The following is a 19,846-nucleotide window of genomic DNA, read 5'->3' on the forward strand; positions in this document are numbered from 1 at the left end:
TTAATTTATAGAGGTTTTGATGTAGGCCCAAATTTGAGTATCTTTGCCTCTTTGGACTTGTTTAACAAATGCTTGTATAATGGGTTGCTTTCCTTATCTCTTGCATTGTTGCAGGAGTGGAGCTTTTAGTGCCCCTCAAAAGTCCTTATGACACCCCCTTTCAATTTTGTTCTTTAAAGCACCCGAGATTAATTTATAAAATACTAAGGTGTTGTTTGTTTTCTCGTCTGAAGTCTGAATTTAATTTTTTTTTCAGACATTTATTTATTTTAGGTTATTTTTTTTAACTTATCACTTATTTTCAAACAATTTTATTTGAATAGAAAAAATTCACTTTTATTTGAAGTCTGAAATCTAAATACAAAATTTTAATTTCAAATCTCAAAAATACCCTTAACAATTCATGTATTTCCAATATTATGTATAAACCTAATATTTTTGTATTATTCTTGAAGCTTTTTTAATTGCTTTAAAATTTTATTCACATGATAACATTAGTTAAACTCAAATATTGAACAAATCAATTATGTTCATTGTGATGAATCAAAAATGAAATAACAATGTTGACTTTATAATAAAATTTGATGTTATAATTATATCTTTCATTAAAAAAATTAAATTAAAATCAACAATGATAATATTTTTTAAATGCTACCAAACTAATCAACATGCGAAAATTATAAATTATGAAAAACAAATATATACACAACTTAAAAGGATATTTATGTCAAACAAATATCTTCAGATGTTGAAAAAGAAAAAACAAACATATCATTCAAACATTTTCATTCAGACTTATTCATATTTCAGTTAAATTCAGATCTATTCAGATTTAAGTCTTTGCTTACGTTAACTTTTCAAACAAGTAAATTATACTAACTCATAAATTAAAATCCATCGTCTTATTATTAAATGTTACCTTCAAAAGAGTATTTCTTCTAAATATTTATTTGTAAAATGTATATAAATACTAAAATCTTAAATTATTTTCTCCTTATTATATACTTTTTATCTCTATAATTCTAAATTCTTAAAAGTTTATAAGAAAAATATATTTTCAATTAAAGTTTCAAATATAAATATAAATTATGAAATTAGCTAAGTGTAAAAAACTTGAAAAGAATGTTTAATTACATTTTTATTTAAAATTAAAAGCAAGAATTCTTTTTTGATTATTTAATTATGTAACTTTAGTTGAAGAGGGATTTTATAAAGGAGTCCAGCTATGTTGCAACAGTGGTATGGTAACACTGTTGCTTTCAACTATTGGATCTTGCTAAAACAACTATACAAGTATAGATTCAATGACTGGTTGCAAATGTGGTATCATACCACTGTTGCAACATAGTCTTGCCCTTTATAAAGAATTAAAAGGGATTTCAAAATGCCTACTCTTCTTGCATTATTATTGAAAACCCAACCAAAAAAAACATCGTCATTCTGTTGACTATATATATATATGTATGTATGTATGTATGTATGTATGTATGTGTTGAAGGCATGCAAGGGTTTCAGAACTAGCATTGCTTTATATCTTAAATTATCTGCAGAAAAAAAAAAAGAGAATTGATTCATTGCAGAGGATATATCTATTTTGCAGTGTGAAATTCATTGAGTCCACAACCCAGGCCTCTGAAATGAAGAGATTCCTGCCACTTTCGGGCTTTTGGCAGCTTAAAATATTGTGTATGAAACACAATGCTGCCATGTGTAATGAAATATGATATTAACACTTCTCCATCATGCAAAAAAAACTAAAACTCTATGTTGTAATAACAGTCTTCTAAATAAAGAAAAAGGAAACAAAATCCAGTTCATCCTCCCCTTTTGTTTCTTCTCTCATTTCCATCTCCATCTCTACGCCCTCTGCAAACCCAAATCTAACCAAAAAAAAAAAAAAATTTCCATTATGCATTCAAGAAACAGAAAACTATTTTCAAAAAACCACTGCATACCTCCGTAGGAGTTGATTCATTCTCTCTCCTTCTCCCAACCCACTCTATAATTCAAATAAAAAATAAAAATAAAAAGATAGTGTGAGCGAGGAGAAAGAGAAGAGAACGGAGATAATCCATAGAATGATAAGATCACTTTGTCCTGTTTTCAAAGACAGAGCACATTGAAAACAGAGCGCCACCGCCACCGCCACCCCTGTTCTTGAATTCAATTCAATGCAATTCCTAGTCCGGATTCCAAGAAATCTCATCTGGGTAATTTGGATGTTCATAATCACATTATCGATGTTCGTTTCTCGCAGCCATTCCAGCTCTCGTTCCTCTGAAAGCCTCTACAAATGCGGACCACCAGCAAAAGTCTCGGACAACAGAAACTTCAGGCAAAATTTTGATGCTGTAATGGGAAACATCTCTGAACAAATCATGGACGATCATCATTATCATTTCGCACTTCATTACGTCGTATCTCCGGCTCCACAGGTCTACGCCTACATGCAGTGTCACGAAGATCTTTCACAAACTGATTGCGAATCCTGTTTTTCTGCACTCAAACAAAAGGCAAATCGTTGTCTCCCTTCTGACTCTGCTCGCATTTTCCTGGACGGATGCTTTCTTCGTTATGATAACTACGACTTCTTTGGTGAAGCTGTTGATCCTATTCACGATAAATTCAACTGTAGCGCTCGACATTTGGATGATGAGTCGTTAAGCAAGCAGTTCGAAGAAAAGGTTATTGAAGTCATCACGAATGTGACTATTGTCACAAAGCGCAATGGTCGCTTTGGACAAGTGGAAGGGAAAGGAGGAATTGCTACTGTCTATGCATTGGCTCAGTGTTTGAAGTTTTTGGATAATAAGGGCTGCAGCCAGTGCTTAGACGAGGCAGCCCTCCGGTTGAAGGGCTGTAGTAAATCGGGAGAAGGCCGAGCTATGTTTGCCGGTTGTTACGTTAGATTTTCTACTGAGAGATTCTTTAATCCTAATTATCAAAAGAAAGAAACCCGTAAGAATAACACCAAACTTATTTTATCTAATGTTTGACAATCAATTTGTTACTGTTTTCTTTTAACAAAATGGTTTTGAATTTGTGCAGCTGAAGGCGATAAGATTTCCAAGTTAGTGATGGCAGGAGTTTGTGCATTTACTTTCCTTTCCTCTATTGGCGCTTGTATAGGATATAAAAGATTATCAGAGATGCGAAAAGGTACAATTTCTGTTACAAGAATGCCCCAAATACGACGTCTCAACTTTCATTGCTCTTTGTTTTGATACAATCATTTCTCCCTGTTTTCGTAGGTCAAGTTTTACTTGGAACTGTTTTGTGCACTTCCAGTCTGAACTTTAAGTATGAAATACTTGAGAGGGCAACCGATTTTTTTGATAACTCGAGGAAACTAGGCCAAGGAGGAGCTGGTTCTGTATTCAGGGGGACTCTCCCTGATGGAAGAAATATTGCTGTTAAAAGATTGTTCTTCAATTCGCGGCAGTGGGTGGATCAGTTCTTTAATGAAGTGAATTTGATCAGTGGAATTCAGCACAAGAACGTTGTTAGGCTTCTAGGTTGTAGCATTGAAGGCCCCGAGAGTCTTTTAGTTTATGAATATGTACCTAACAGGAGCCTTGATCAAATTCTTTTCGGTAAGTACTCAGTTCTAAGCAGGGAGGTGTCTGCTTATATCTTATATCATGTGTAATATCAAGAGTCACAAGATATATACTTCATGTTTATGCAGTTAAAAACACAATCCATATCCTAAGCTGGCAGCAAAGATTTACTATCATATGCGGAACAGCTGAGGGGCTTGCACACCTTCATGGAGGTTCTGGGATAAAGATTATCCACCGAGATATAAAAACCAGCAACATTCTCCTTGACGAGAAGCTTACTCCAAAGATCGCTGATTTTGGACTAGCCCGACATGTTGCTCCCGATAAAACCCATGTTAGCACTGGAATTGCAGGAACACTGTAAGTAACTGGATATTCTCAGTTCTGAGCTCTCTTTAGGCATCTTACACAGAACTTCATACCTAAACAATCGCTGTTTGTCGCAGGGGATACATGGCTCCTGAATATCTTGTTCGAGGACAACTGACAGAGAAGGCTGATGTTTATGCATTTGGGGTGCTAGTTATAGAGGTTGCAAGTGGTAGGAGAAATAGTGTTTTCTCGGAGGGATCAAGTTCAGTTTTGCATACTGTAAGATTCATATTCCTTGTAGCGCTCAATAGGGTAAATTTTCATGTTACTTCTTAAGCAAGTTATTCATTTTTCATGGAAACAATTATGTGCTAATGCTATTGGGTTTATTTTCTTTCTTCTAACATCAGGTTTGGAAGCATTATAAGGCAAACAGAATAACTCAGTCTATGGATCCGGGCTTAACTGGTAGATTTCCTGAAAACGAGGCATCAAGGGTGCTCCAAATCGGGCTTCTGTGCACACAAGCTCCTGTTGCCCTAAGACCATCAATGACAGAAGTAGTTCACATGTTAAACAACATAGATTATGAAATTCCACCACCGAAACAACCTCCATTTTTGAATGCTAGCGTGATAAGTCCATCTGACAACAGCAAAGATTCTATGATGAGCTCCTTCAAATCCTTTGTTGCAGAATCTCCAGAAATGGACCATTCTTTAAAAATGAAAGCATTTGAACCAAGCTAGCATCAACTCATCTTTCTCCATACATCTGGAGAAACAGGTTGGTTTTTGATTCAGGAAATGCAGGTCAGAGAGATCTCTCTTTGTGGGAAATGAGTTCAAAAGACCACATAGGGTGTGCGCTGCACTGCACTCAAAGTTCATCTTCTTGAAGATTGTGAATTACAATGTGGCAGAAGCCAATGAGATGGAGCAAGTTTTGTTGCCCAGAAATGTAAAGAGAGAAGATTTGTTACTCTAGGAGGCTTATGTACATACCATTTTTCCAATGCGATATAGCGAGGGGTCGTAGATTTTTTTTTTTAATTTCTTTCTTTATTTTTTGGCTATAATTTATAGATTAATATCCCGAATATGGCATATACAGCGATAATTCGATTCTGACAGATGTTCATATTCATTTTCTTCTTTTCCAGAAGCTTTTCAGGTTGATAGAGTACTCCATTAAAATTCTGCGCTCAGTAATTTCTATCGTCTTGAGTAGATTATTATTATTTCCAGTCACCATGAACATGGCAAAATTTTGGTACAACATAGGTGGACAAAACTAGAACACAAAATAGGTTCTTTTCATTTTTCACTTGGCTTCTGTTATACGGTTAAGTTGCTGAAAAATAATGGTTGCCATTGGTAACTGCGTTCAATAATATAGAGTTCGTTGGGAACAAGTGAAAGATATGCATGAAACAATCTGAAGTCAAAATGACGCCTCATTTAAATACCAATAAAGAAAATGACCAGTTATTTATCTGGTAAACAGTACAAAGATATTGACATTGTATGTCTGCAATAAGGGGGAAAAAAAAAGGGGCACATGCATACTAGGATTTAGGGTGCATTTGAGATTGAGTTTAGACAGCTGTAGTTTAAAAATTACATCATTAAAATATTTGGTAAATATTAATTGCTGTAGTTTGGAAGATATGTTAATATAATTTTTCACTTGTTTGATAGAAAATCTATTATGTCTTTAATAATTTTGTCAAAATTATTATTTAAAATTTATATTTACTATATATTATTAACTTTTATTTTATAATTATAACTTTTTTTTCACAGCAGCTGTAATTTTTATAGAACCTCAATTCCAAACAGAATCTTAAAGTCACCCAATATTTACTCTTATTAATTTCCAGCCTTTATTATATGAGAAATTAATGGAAAAAGTAGTAGTCATTTTAAAAATACACATCTAAACACTTTCTATTAATGAATTATTCCATTTACATAAAGACAATGATGTTAATGTACTATAATGTAAGTCAAAACTAGTAATTAATGTACTATAATGTAGGTCAAAATTGATGTACTATAATTGCCGAGAAGTAGATGACATTCATGACTTAAGGATGGTAAAATCTTCCATGAATTTGAGGTTCTATAGGGCTCCACTTAAAATGGGGTGAATTTTGAATAATTTTTGGGGAATGAGGTAGGGGAAGGGGAAAAAAATCCCTAAATTCTTAATGGAGTGCGTTTTGATTTTGTACTTCCCACCCCACCCCAATCCAATCCCAATTATATATAATTTTTTTAATTTTTATTTAATAATTTTTGTTTTATCAATTATAATGTTAGTTAATAAATTTTCTTTTTATTTTTACTTGACATAAATGAGCTATAATTAAAAGAAAACTCTACAATATAATTTTTATTCAACTTAAAACATTATTACATTTTCTTTTCTCTCTTAAAATACTGCATTCTTCAAATATTTTTCAATTTTGATATCATTTCAAGATATTATTTTAAATATTTAGAGATTTTTTAAAAATAATTTAAATACTTTATAATATGATAATGATTTTATTTAAGTATTTAATTTTTAATTTGTTAAAATCATGTATCTACACATATTATAAAATAAATAAATGAAGGAACGGGTGGGGATGAAGAACTAATTTCCCACGTGAGAATTTTTCATCCTCATCGTACTAAATTTATTAAGAAATAAAATAAAAATAGAGATAAAATTTTTAATAAGATAAAAAATAGAGTAAACCTCTCAATCCCAGCCCCACCCCATTGCCATCCCTGCGACACACGCTGGAATGGGGTTTAAATAAATGTTTTGTTGTCCATTTCAGAAAAATGTGAGGTCTAATTGAGTATTTGGACATGTTTTGGGTGTCGTTTCCAAAAATAAATGGGCTCTAAGCTGGGCCTACAGGCCCATTAAGCTGAAACTAGGCCTAAATGTAAAACGTACTGGCGCGTGCGCGAAATTCGAGCGGATAATGTACCGAGCTGCAAGCACAGCAGAAGCTTGAGGCATTCAAACAAGAATCAGAATCCGAGTCAGTGATGGAACAATTTCCATTTCCTCGTTCTGTTGTTGGTTTTGTCTTAGTCTGAAGATGTGGAGCATGTGAAATCAACAAACGACGCCGTTTCTTCACAAAGCATCATATATGATTTTTAACAGAGAAGAGGCTTCTGCTTCTCTAGAGTGGAAGTGCTCTCAGGCCTTCGGCGAAAGAAATCCCGATGAAGAACTTCAAGACGGTCAGTGTTTTAACTTTATGTTTATGTTCTGACAATTGTTGTCGGTTTAGTTGAGTTTTTGTTTTTGTTTTTGTTTTTTTTAGTTGATATTGTATCAGCAATTGAATTCGACAAGACCGGCGATTACCTTGCCGTCGGAGATCGCGGTGGCCGTGTTATTCTTTTCGAAACAGTTGGTGGCAAAAATGTAACAGTTTCTCATTTGAATAGGATTTTTATTTCATTTTATCTGTTTTTTGTTTTTAAATTCACGGCATTTGATTTTTAGACACCAAACCAGCACATTTCGAGAAGTGAGTTGGAGAAACGAATGGATTTTACCTCCGCAAGCCATCCTGAATATCGATACAAAACTGAATTTCAGAGTCATGAGCCTGAGGTGTGTTTTAATGTTTATTTATATCGCGAATATATTTGCATCTTCATGTGCTAATTTGAAAGGCGTATTCCATAGAAAATTTAACTGCATAATACGCTGAAATGGCCACTGGTCCGTTTAAACTCTGCAGTTCCACTTTTCCATTTCTTATTGTTAAATTGGAGGGATCCACTGTAATTTATCTTTTTTTTTTTTTCAATCTTCATCTGGACGCATGTTGAGATCCTGATAGCATTTCTTTCTTTAGTTTGATTACTTGAAGAGCTTGGAAATTGAAGAGAAGATCAACAGAGTGAGATGGTGTGCGGCACCAAATGGATCAATGTTTATCCTTTCTACAAATGATAAGACAATTAAACTGTGGAAGGTATGACTTTTATGACGAACAATTATAACACTTCCACTTCACATACTTCATCCTATCATACTTTAGTGAACACCATTATAAATAGTATGAAGTTTGGACTTTTGCTGAGCAGATATAGAAGTCAATGCCAAAAGCCATTGATTGTATGAGCAGTAAGATTTGTTGGATTATTTAGTAGACATTTGAACGGTACAACGCATATTGTAAATGGATTGGATGAGCAGCATAGGGCCCATTATCTAAGATAGGGACTGAAATCTAAGGATTTACCTGTTATAAAGGATATCACCAACAGTTTATTTTGTGTCCAGGTTAGGGATCAAAAGGTGAAGAAAATTAAGGAAATGGATCACTTTCCATTTGTATCTTCAGAAAACACCCTTTTAGCTGAGAAGAACTTCATGAATGAGCATAATCCACCATCTTTTGCTCATGGCTACCATCTGGAATGGACAGAGAACATGGCTACCAAGGTAGTTGTTTGTGAGTTATGGCAATAATTTTTAAAATTCTTCAATATCGTTTTTGTCTTTATTTGCTATGCTTTGTGCAGTATATAACATTATTTTTCAAGTTCTTGTTTTTGCTAGATTGCTAATGTGGGAAACTGTGTTCATGCAAGATGTCAAAAGGTGTATCCTCATGCACATGATTTCAATATCAACTCAATATCAAATAATAGGTAAAATTTGTGATTTGTTTCCTATATTTCTTTTTTCCTAGCTTAAAATTCACCTTCCTCTCCTATCATTAAAATAATAATAATAATAATAAGATATGGCGGAAGAAACTACAGTAATAATAAGATATGACGGAAGATACAACACTCTTATTTGTATATGCAAATCCCTTTTTTATCCTTGATTTAGTCTTACTTTTCTCCAGAACTCTATAGCAACATGAAGTGATTAACTATAAAGTTATGCAGATATATTGTCGCTCTAACGATAATCAGCTTCTTAAGCTGTGTACAGTGACTGTGAGACCTTTGTATCCGCGGATGACCTCAGAATAAACTTGTGGAACCTTGAGATCAGTGACCAATGTTTCAATATTGTTGACATGAAGCCATCAAACATGGATGATCTTACTGGTGATTACTTTTGTTAAATGTCTTCCATTTCTTTTGTTATTTTGCATCTTATTGCAATGATTGTCAAGGTGTTGAGAATGGGAGGGTCTTTATATTTTTGGAAGACAAGCAACAGAACTTGTTAAGATAGGGAGGGATGAAACATCTAAGCCATAGAATCAGAAAACTCTTAAACTCTCTGTTGATTTCCTAAGTTTTCATGCAGAGGTCATAACTTCAGCTGAATTCCACCCTATTTATTGTAATCTGCTTGCATACAGCAGCTCAAGAGGTTTTGTTCGACTGGTTGACATGCGACAATCTGCATTATGTGATCACAGTGCAAGAATGTGAGTCTTAGCCCTTGATCTGTCCATTCCCTGGTTTGTGTAGAGTTCATGATATTAAGTTAAGCTTGTCATCTTGGTTTACCATTCAATGGTGCACGGGGATGTACTGATAGTTGTCTTTATATTTCTCATCACACAGATTACGAGATGCAGCAGAATCCCACGGGTCAAAATCCTTTTTCACAGAGATTATTGCATCCATTTCTGATATAAAGTTTGCAAATGATGGGCAGCACCTCTTAAGTCGTGATTATATGAATCTAAAGGTCTTTAGATATGAGCCAGTCATGACTCTTTCATTTTAAATTCAAAAGTGATTCATCCAATTATTTTTCTGGTCAGAAGAATATTGTCTGTATGTGTATTTTAGCTTTCAGCCTCATGATAGTTGATTGGTCATTTGTATTCAATTGTTAGTTTGTATTGCAAATGAACCTCTTGATGCTTTTCTAACTGATTTAGCTTTTAATATTTGTCTTAGTTGTGGGATATACGTATGGATTCTACGCCAGTTGCAACATTCAAGATTCATGAGCATCTACGCCCTAAGGTAAGAGTGCCCTTTCCTTCTGGGGAGAGAGTAAGGATGGGATTTTAGGGGAATTCTTGTACTCTATATTCTGTCTTAGGTTCTTTCGGTTATTTTTTTTTATTTTTTATTAGAGGTTCTTTCGGTTATTACTTGAACTGATTTGGTATCATGATTAAATTTTCTGTTTATTGGTATGTTGATTCACTTGTTTGACTTGATAGAGTAGGGAATTTACTTAAAACTTGACCTTAGCTCAGTGGAAAGAGCAGAGGATTGATACTTAGATTGTTGGTTCGATTCCAGCAGGTCGAATGGTTGAATTGTGGACAAAAATGTAGGCTTTGTACCTCTGAGTCATGGGTTATTAAAGCAGGGATAGTTAAGAGCTTGTTGCAGGAGTACTATAAACTGTTGGTCATTATAGATCCATATATAATCATGCTTCTTTTATGATGAAATATTTTGATAAATGAAATGAATTTGAGTAGTATTGTATGCTACAGAAAGTATTCATGTGAGGGACCATGTGTTAATGTTTAGTAAATTCAGAGATTTTCACCATTCTACGTAGAATGAGTAACGTGTGTGGCTCCAACCCAATACCTGTGTGTATGTATGTGTATATGTCTTGAGTTTTCTAATCTAGCTGTCAGTTATGCCATTAATTAGTTGTATTAAAATTTCAATGAGTAATGTCGATAAGTTTCAATAAGTAATGGTAATTTCCTTGATTCCCCTTGTAAAATAGAAGTTTTAATAAGTCTTCATCAAACCTATGTCACCCTATTGTTGACAGCTTATCGGTGTTTGTGCAGCTGTGTGATTTATATAATAACGACTCTATATTTGATAAATTTGAGTGCTCTGTCAGCGGGGATGGACTCCATTTTGCAACCGGATCCTATAGGTTTGTCCTTTTGACTCAAATGGTTCTTCCACATTTAGATATCATAAATATTTCAATCCTAATTGCACAATCTCATTTTGACTTAGCAATCTTTTACGTATCTTCTCCCATGGTGTTGGAAGTGCAGGAGGGATAACAGTTGAAGCTGGCAAAAATGAAAACAGGTTAGGGTTTGTTTTATTCATGGTATCTGTTTCCCGCTATTTATTAGTTTGACCATTTGCAGATCTGTGGGTATCTTTCTCCTAGTTATATGTGTCAAGACTTGAAAATATGAAGGGGCGAATAGATAGATGTTTACAAGTGCTTGAAGTAATTTACTTCCTAGAGGATTTATGGTCATCTTCTTTTTTCTCTTTATTATTTCCCTTCATTGCAAGATTGTATACTTTCCTGGAGAAAACACATTTTCTCATTTGTTAGGACTGTGTCAAGAGGATTTCACTGCTTGAGTGGTTTTCTCAAAAGCACTCCTGTAGAATGGATTGTTTGTAGTCCTGATTTATGCTGATTACATACAATATCCCAGTCAACCTTTTGTCATTTCACTTGCATTAAAGGATCATCAACCAAAGGATCATCTCCTTTTAACCTGATGTTGACTATGATATGGATAAAATTTTTGAAAATAACTTGTCAGTTGATGATGGCAACACTGTTATTATGTCATGCTTGATGCCGTAATCCATCTCGTCAACTACACTGAGTTTTACTTTTCTTTGTGAAATTAAACAGGAAGCCAATTCTTCAAGCTGCTCCCAGGGCCAGAAGATCTTCTTTAAGTAACCTGACACGTGGGCTTTATCGACAAGGTTAGAGTTCTTAATTTCCTAATCTCCGTCTTCTGACCTTTGCCTTTTTAATGTTTCATGTGTTTCCTACTGCTCTAATATATATATATATATTTCCTGTTTGTCTTTCTCATTATGTAGCGCATGAAAATTCAAGCTCAGGTCATCATGAACTTTCCTATAACTTGAGCTCCAAGCTGCTGCATTTAGCATGGCATCCTACAACAAATTTGATTGCTTGTGCTAATGGAAATAGTTTGTTCTTCCATTATGCATAGTTGTCTGTATATTCGCACTTATACAGACTTGAAAGAGCGTAGTTCAGAACTCAGGCCCTATTTTGTCAGGAGTCAAATTGAAAAGCAAAATACATGCACTCTCTCTCTCGCTCTCTCTCAATATTTGCCTAATCATCTTGTAGAAAATGACGACAATTAAAGAGCAAACCAAAAATAAGTCTGATTATAATAAAGAAAAACATAATTTTTTTTCTTCTACCAATCGTTTAGGGCCCTCAAACTTTTACATAATTCTGCTACAGTCCACCGAATCACTTCTACACATGAATTTCTTTTTTTAATTTGTTTATTTTTTTGTTGGGAGGGCAAATTCAATGCCTTAAAAATAATGGGGTTTAATTGTGCTATATACTAGTTTGATTCTGAATATAAAAGCTGAAATAAGGAAGCGAATTATCTTGTGTTATTTATTTGATCATCATAAACAATACCAACAATATTTTTTTATGATTTTTTGTGATAATCTAATTCAATCATGCGAATCGAAAAATTCGATTCAAAATTTGAATCGTTTCATTGATTTGAAAAATGAGTGAATGGAATTTGATTGAAATTTTTGTGAATCACTTTTAGTCGACCGGTTCGCAAATTTGCATAAACCACTCCACTAAATTGACACTACTCATACTTAGTACACCATATAAGAAAAATGGTGAAAATAATTGAAAATAAAACATTATAATTTGAGGAAAATTTCTAAAATTAAAAAAATTTAAAACCCAACAATAATAACATATCTTATTGGATTGTATAATAAGCAATGTACCTCCTATCAGTTAAAGAAAGAGTTAGGGTTTAAAGAAATAAATACGTAATTGTATTTGTGTAAGAAGTTATGAGAGATTTTGAGAGAATTTCGGCCGTAAGAAGAGATTTGGGTGAAAAAATATGAAGAATACGGTGAAATTAAGTGAATTTGATGTATTCATTAAGGGCATTTAAGATTTTACCCATATTTATTAGGGTATTCATAAAAATAAAAAAGGGAGGGGGTATTTAAATAATTTTGTAACTATTAAAGAGTATTTATTTACAAAGCCCGGGAGGGGATCGTGTGTTGAAGAGAGTTTCTTTTTTCTTTTTTCCTTACTCTAATCATGCATAAACACACATTGCACTTGAGCTTAGATAATGCGTATTTTGAGGTATTACAACAATAGAACGATGTAGTGTAATAAAAGATAATTTTTAACCCAAATACAATATTGTATTAGCTTAATACTATGCAGAGTTCTTATGGTGTGTTATGTGGTGTGCTAAATATATCTTATGGGTGCGTTTGACACATTGTATTGTATTATATTATATTACACTATTTTAATATAGGTGTATTATATTATATTATATTGCATTAGTATTGTACTATAACAATATTATAAAATGTTTATTACTACATTGTATTATATTAATTTTAACTCTATATTTAGTGCTGCACTTTATTGTATTATTTTTTTGTAATTATTTTAAATTATAAATTTAGAAAACAATATTAATTAATGCTTAGAAAACTACTAAATATAGAAATTTTAAATTTTAAAGCTTTTACATCATTTTTTTAGTATAAATAAAACATTATATTTTAAAATTAACAAATTCTAAAATTTTAAGGCAATCTCTATCTTACATGCATGTAAGATACATTCCCCTCACATGAATAGTATATATATGAGACCCACACACTATTAATGTGAGAGAAATATATCTTACATGCACGTAAGATAGATGGACCCTAAATTTTAGACCCCATACCACTTATTTTTTTAGCGTTTCCCAAATATATCACAAACTTCCCAAATACATCACAGACGAAAGCCATTCATTCACTAATTCATTGGGAGATTTTTTTTTTAAAGCAAAACTATAACGTTCCACAAATTATGTCAACCATTTGTCTTGAATTTGACCCTCAGGAAATTTTTTTTTTTTTAAAGAAAAAGGAAAAGCCTTATTGTTTTGGAATCTAAAACGCAATATCTGCATCATTATGTAGAATTGTAGATACAGAGTCATCGTGGGTGGTAGCTTTGCAGGGCCACTAATCGAGCACAAAAAAATACAAAAACGCCATCATCGCCTGCAACCCACGATGGCTCATCTTCATGACAATCCTAAAGAGCTTGAACGATAATTTCGCAACAACTTTCCCTTCGAGATGTTGAACATGATGAACAGAATGAGGGTGATAACGACGTCAGATTTGAACATAAACAAGGACAAATCGTGATTGGATTGTTTGAGGCTGGTCTTGACGCGATCGATCTTTTTGATCTTGGACTTTTTGGTGGAGAATTTAGCTGGGTTTTCGATTTTCATGGTCTTGAGTTTCTTGGAGGCTTTGTTGATGGAGGATTCAAGGGATTTATAAGAGTTGGTTCGGTAAATGAGAAGTCATGGAAATTGATTTGCAAATAACGGCTGTGGAAAATGGGTTTAATTAGAGGAAAAGGATCTTTCCTGATTTGATCTCATGAGACTTTTTAAAGATTTTTTATCACGTATTTTTTAATAATAATATACAGATAATATTTAATTTTTTATTTATTAATTATTAATCAATAATTAAATTTTTTATTCAGCATATGATTAAATTAAGAAAAAATTCTAATTCTTAATTACAAACTCATGTAAACTCGACTCCCACACATGTTTAAATTATGCGAGTTTGACCGCATAATCTAAATATTTGACCACATTACAATATTTTCCATGATAATTGTCAAACATAGTATTTTTACACACTAATACTATGAGGGGTCCTTAATACCTCTTAATGAGGAACACCAAACATGCCCTATATGTATAATACTACACTTATCAAATAGTATAGTTTTATTAAGAAAAAGAGAATCATAGTATCATAATATTTTCATTAAGTATTAATGTGATATTCATTAATAACAATAGTCGTTAAAGGGTGGAAAAATTGCTAAGGATTGGCTAGGCTCTATGTATATGAACCTAATCTATGCTTCTAATATGAAAGCATGATGATTAGTGAGTACTTATTTTTATTTTATTTTTTTGTTTTCTTGAGGCCAGTGAGTTAATTTTACTTTCCTTTTCAAACTTCTTTTTTCTTGATATTTTCTTAAAATATGTTTTACTGAGAATGTTTTACATATGACAATTCGTGATAATGCATTTGGAATATATGAGACGGAGTTTATGCAATCTCCAATTCATATAAAATTTTGCAAAATAAAGTATGTATAATTAGATTTATTCGAATAAACCATTAAATTTGTATTACTTATCCTTGTTTAGTCTAAATTAGAAGAGCTGATTTCTTCAATTACTATCATGCTAAAAAATAATATTAGGGATCCTAACTATAGAGTCTCCACATATATAGCAGTTGATGTAGCATTTATCTATTGAATTATAGAACATTAATGGGGCTTATTTAGAATCTTCTGAGTTGAGTTATGACTCACTCATCTATAAGATAATAAATTTAATAATCAATTAATTTTTTTTTATTATTGAATAGATGAACATTACGTAAATGAAGATATAAATTAAAAGATTATGATATTTTAATTTAAATTTTAACAAAAAAATTAAGGAGAAATTTATCCATTTGACCACTTTCCAAACTTTTAATAAAAAAAATATCATACTTTAACTTTTCTTATAATATCAACTATTTACAAACCTTTTGTAACAAAATACCCCTCAAACTAAGCAAACAAAATATTTTCCAAAACCTATTCTTTCACCCAACAAAATCTTTTATCGCCCCAACTACTGCTATGTTGAGTTCTTTCACACATTTCTTGAATTCCAGCAAGTTCCTTCATTTCTGGCGGTGATTTCATGTGAGTTATTGTTTCAATTTTCAACAACCTTTAGCTTAGGTATTGTTCTATTGTCTCAGTTTTTCTCATTAATTTAGATTAAATTTTGTTTAAATTGCTTGGTTGATTGATCGTTGATGATAGTTAAACATAAAAATATATATTGAGCATGAAAATATTAGAATTTTCTTAAGATTAGGATTTTTAATAAATGGCCAAGTGCTTGTTTAAATGCCTTTAAGAAATTATTGATTTAAATTTAATGTTAGTTTGAGATTAAAGAGAAGGTTGGTATACCGACCAATTAAGAACGTAGGTAGTTACTTGTGTTGCCAAAAATTTGGCCATGCCAAGCTTAGGCAACTCAAGTGTCTTGCCCTCGTCGCCTAGCCAAATGCCTATTTATGGCATGAGTTGTTGGTTGGGCAACGTAGGCATTCACCCAACAAAATGCTTAAGCATTGCATGGGCTATTGGCTGGACAACACAATTGACATGCCTGCGTTACTTAGTAAAATGTCCAAGTATTGCAAGGGCTGCTAGTTGGGTAATGCGGTCAACACACCCACGTTGCCCTAGCAAAATGCCCAAGTAGTACAAGGGGCACTGGATGGGCAATACGGACAACATGCCTATGTTAGCCAATCGATATCTAGGAGACAACATTCTTTCACCCAACTAAAGTTTTTTAAATTTTTAATTTTTTTTTTTGGAAAATTTGTGCTAATGTTGTCCTAATTTATATTTTAGATATACTCAACGAGAAGATTCATCCCTAGTCATTGAAGACACCAATCAAGAATTACTTCCTAGATTGTCTCATGAATTTAATAAGATTTAATTTTGTAACTGTACATATACAAACCAAGTTAACTAATACTCAATTTGAATTGTTCAAAAAGTCAATTTTCGGTCATTTTCTAGCCATAGGGGGTCCTGGATTTAGTGATAATCTTGTACACTATTTATTGATCAAACCAGTTGTGACAACAAGTTGATAATGATAAGTATCAAATGCAATTTAGAATTGGTAATGAGATGTTACAATTCTCAATTTGAGAATAGCCCATTGTGACATGATTGAAATGTGGTAACGTGAAAAATATGAAAAAAAAAAAACTTTGGTTGGTGAATACGTGATCAATATTTTGGTGGACCACGATACTTTAAGCTTAATTAGATAGCAGGTTTGATGATTTTGATTTCATTAACTTTTGTGTTGACAATATTATTATCGATAGGAACATTATATGAATGGAATAAAGAGTAGTGAAGTTTAAATTGATGGCATCAATGAGGTTCTATTGAAACTTTAAGAGTTGTCATCACATAAATAGGAGTGCACCCATAGTTATTTGGGAAAGAGTTCATACACATCTAATATGTCTATAAAAGTCAATCAATGGGTTGTGTTGGATGAATTGATTTCACATGTGTCTTCACCGTGAAGGAATATTCATCCAGGCTTTTATTCAGAATTCTATACAACCTTGTAATAAATTGTTCAAACATTGCATCCTTCTAGAAACAAAATATGATAACTTTTATATTCTCGTACTCTATATGACCATCCTTCAAAGTTCCCATGCTCTATCAAAATACATCTTAAGCACAATCGGCTCCATGAACCTGGTACAAAAAAAATAATACTCTTTAAATAATATTATATTAATTAAATAATTAATTATGAACTAACTCAAGTGATTCGAGAGACAACACCTATCGCCCAAATTACATGACATTGTATGTTTGGTGTTGTGCAAATTTTATTGAACTCATAAGTGCATGGATCTATTGTAAAATAGATTAACGGTGATGAGTGTCGATCCCACGAGGAGGTGAATTTTTATTGCTTGTAGAGTTAATTTTCTAATTGGGTGATTGGATTTGTGGTGAAAGTGATTTACACTATCTTAAAATTTAAATTAGAATGGTAGGAATAAATTAAAGTGAATTATTAGAATGAAGTGTTTGGGTCTCTAGATCTGTACTCAACATGCACAATGAGTTTAATATTCATTATTAATGCCAATTAAATCATGAGGAGTGTTTCCACTCCTCAGGAACCTTACTCAAATAAATATGGTGCTAAGTGCTTATTGTGCCAAATAGTAATAATCTTGCACTAGGGAGACGGTTATACCAATGCAATATCTAGACAAGATTATTATTATATGTCAACGAAAAGTCAAAACATCCACATAAATAAGAGGGGAAGAGAAAATAAATTTACCAAATTAAGTTCATCGAACATGTTGAGACTTCGCCTTCAACCCAAGTTTGAAAGAAAATTAGTTACTTATAATTGAACTACGGGTAAAATGAAAATTTATTAAAATACGTAAAAAAATACAATAAAGAGAATGAAATACAGAAAATAGAGCTTAAAAATGAATTCAGGGGTCCCAAATTAGGGGGAGCCCCCTATTTATAGATACAATGAGTAAATCATAACCATCGAATTAAAATAATTTGGACGCTCAGGATTACGATACGTGGCAAGTTCTGATTGGATAGAACACATCATCAAGGCTGTCATTCAGTGTATATACATGTACCGTACTCATATTTTTCGGTTCACTAACATACTGCCACGTAACCGGTCAACGCCACATCAACATTTTAGTCCAATAGGATCGTGACACATCATCGGTCAACGTCATATAAGCAGTTAATGTCACATCATTCGTCCAATAGAATATTGCCACGTCATTGGCCAATGCCACGTCATCGCGCCGTATATGTGAACATTATTGTGAACAATATCGTACATGTGAACAATGTCGTTTATCCTTTTATACTCCTCCTAAGGTTTTCGACTATCAAGAGTTCAAAATTGCTATCTGATCTCTCGTTCATTGTGAAATGACTATGATGCCCCTAAAATATATAAAATACTTAATTTTAATAAAACACACATAATTAAATCACAAATGACTTAAATACATAAAATTAAAGATGTTAGTGAGACTTGGAGTGTAAAATGACGATTTTTTCCTTTATAAATATACATTTTCTAGCATTGAACATTTGGCGACGCTAGCACCAATCACCCAACATGCAATATCCTATCACCCGAGTGACAACTACTTGTTGCCTATATTATAAGTTTCATCTTCAACAGAGTTAAACACCCATTTTTGCAAGATTTTAAAGAAATTTTACTAATTTATAAATCTATAAACTCGCATTACCTATTTAATAATCCACAAGAAAAAAAGAAAGTTGAAGAATTACTAACCTTAATTTCTTGTTACTCTTTAAATTATTACTTGATTTGTCTTCAATGCTTCGATAAATATTTATAGTTCGATGAATATAGGTTGAGTGATACTTGGTTAAACAATTCTATTTGACAAACGTGAGATAAATGAAATTGGAGGCGTTTTGTTGGTGTGTGAAGATAGGGTTTTGTTGTTGCTTGAGGAGTTGGGGATTTGTTTGTTTAATTTTAAGGACAGTGTAGTTTATAAGGCTTGTAAATGGTTAATATTGTAAGAAAAATTGAAGTGTGGTCTTTTTTATATTAAAACTTAAAAATTGGACAAATGGATAAATTTCCTAATAATAAGTGAATAATTTCAAAAAATTATGAATAAGTATCAGTAGATATTATTTTGATTTCTAATATTTATCATTGCATTACTTGTAACTAATAATTCTAACTTTATGTTAAAAGAAAAATTATCTATCAACCACTTTTGTTTTATAATATTTATATCTAATTGTCACAAAATTTTGACATATTTTTTACACCACCTGCGTTTTTAAACTTATATGAATTAATCATTTTGACACTAACAAATTATTATTTTACCTCTAAATGAATTAAAAAAATATTTTATTTAACAAAATTTTAAAAAATAAAATATTATAATTATAAGAATATTCATAAATTTAATAAAATAAATAAATCTCAAAATTCATATGTTAGTTTTTTATAATTATAATTTCATTTAAAAATTATCAAACTAATTTTTGTAATTTCATTTCATTTAAAATTTGCGCAAATCACTTTCAAAACTCCATAAATGCCCTTTGAATATCACGTTTTTAATTGAAGACCTACGCTTTCGAAGTTCCAGCGAAAATTATTGACCAACATGGGTGTGACAATTGTAAATTAGGTAATACAGCTGTCAATTTAAATCGGATTTCTTTATTGTTGACATTTGCACCTTTGATATTTGGACTATAATTTTTATATATTTACATAATTTTGCCCT

The 19,846-nt window shown here is 32.2% G+C and overlaps 2 protein-coding genes across 4 annotated transcripts; both read left to right on the forward strand.

Annotated features, from left to right (window-relative positions):
• Window positions 1–2,240: 2,240 nt before the first annotated feature.
• LOC18046103 (cysteine-rich receptor-like protein kinase 1) lies at window positions 2,241–4,624 on the forward strand. The gene is made up of 6 exons (XM_024189134.1): window positions 2,241–2,958; window positions 3,049–3,159; window positions 3,252–3,593; window positions 3,689–3,923; window positions 4,010–4,154; window positions 4,286–4,624. The coding sequence occupies exons 1-6, from the start codon at window positions 2,241–2,243 to the stop codon at window positions 4,622–4,624; spliced, it is 1,890 nt and encodes a 629-aa protein (XP_024044902.1).
• Window positions 4,625–6,869: 2,245 nt separating this feature from the next.
• Window positions 6,870–12,021, forward strand: LOC18046104 (serine/threonine protein phosphatase 2A 55 kDa regulatory subunit B beta isoform). 3 transcript variants are annotated; one of them, XM_006439794.2, is made up of 14 exons: window positions 6,870–7,126; window positions 7,210–7,313; window positions 7,395–7,505; window positions 7,753–7,872; window positions 8,184–8,345; window positions 8,463–8,554; window positions 8,847–8,965; window positions 9,171–9,294; window positions 9,434–9,560; window positions 9,776–9,844; window positions 10,642–10,733; window positions 10,820–10,897; window positions 11,469–11,545; window positions 11,666–12,021. In XM_006439794.2, exons 1-14 carry the CDS (start codon window positions 7,033–7,035, stop codon window positions 11,800–11,802), a joined length of 1,506 nt encoding a protein of 501 aa, XP_006439857.1. In that variant the 5' UTR covers window positions 6,870–7,032; the 3' UTR covers window positions 11,803–12,021. The 3 variants fall into 3 exon arrangements, with proteins under 3 accessions (XP_006439857.1, XP_024045078.1, XP_024045079.1); XM_024189310.1 differs by having other exon boundaries at window positions 8,505–8,554; XM_024189311.1 differs by lacking the exon at window positions 11,666–12,021 and having other exon boundaries at window positions 10,861–10,897.
• The last annotated feature ends 7,825 nt before the right edge of the window (window positions 12,022–19,846 follow it).

The sequence above is a fragment of the Citrus clementina genome, unplaced genomic scaffold (assembly GCF_000493195.1).
Source record: "Citrus clementina cultivar Clemenules unplaced genomic scaffold, Citrus_clementina_v1.0 scaffold_3, whole genome shotgun sequence".
In the NCBI taxonomy this organism is placed as follows: Eukaryota; Viridiplantae; Streptophyta; class Magnoliopsida; order Sapindales; family Rutaceae; genus Citrus; species Citrus x clementina.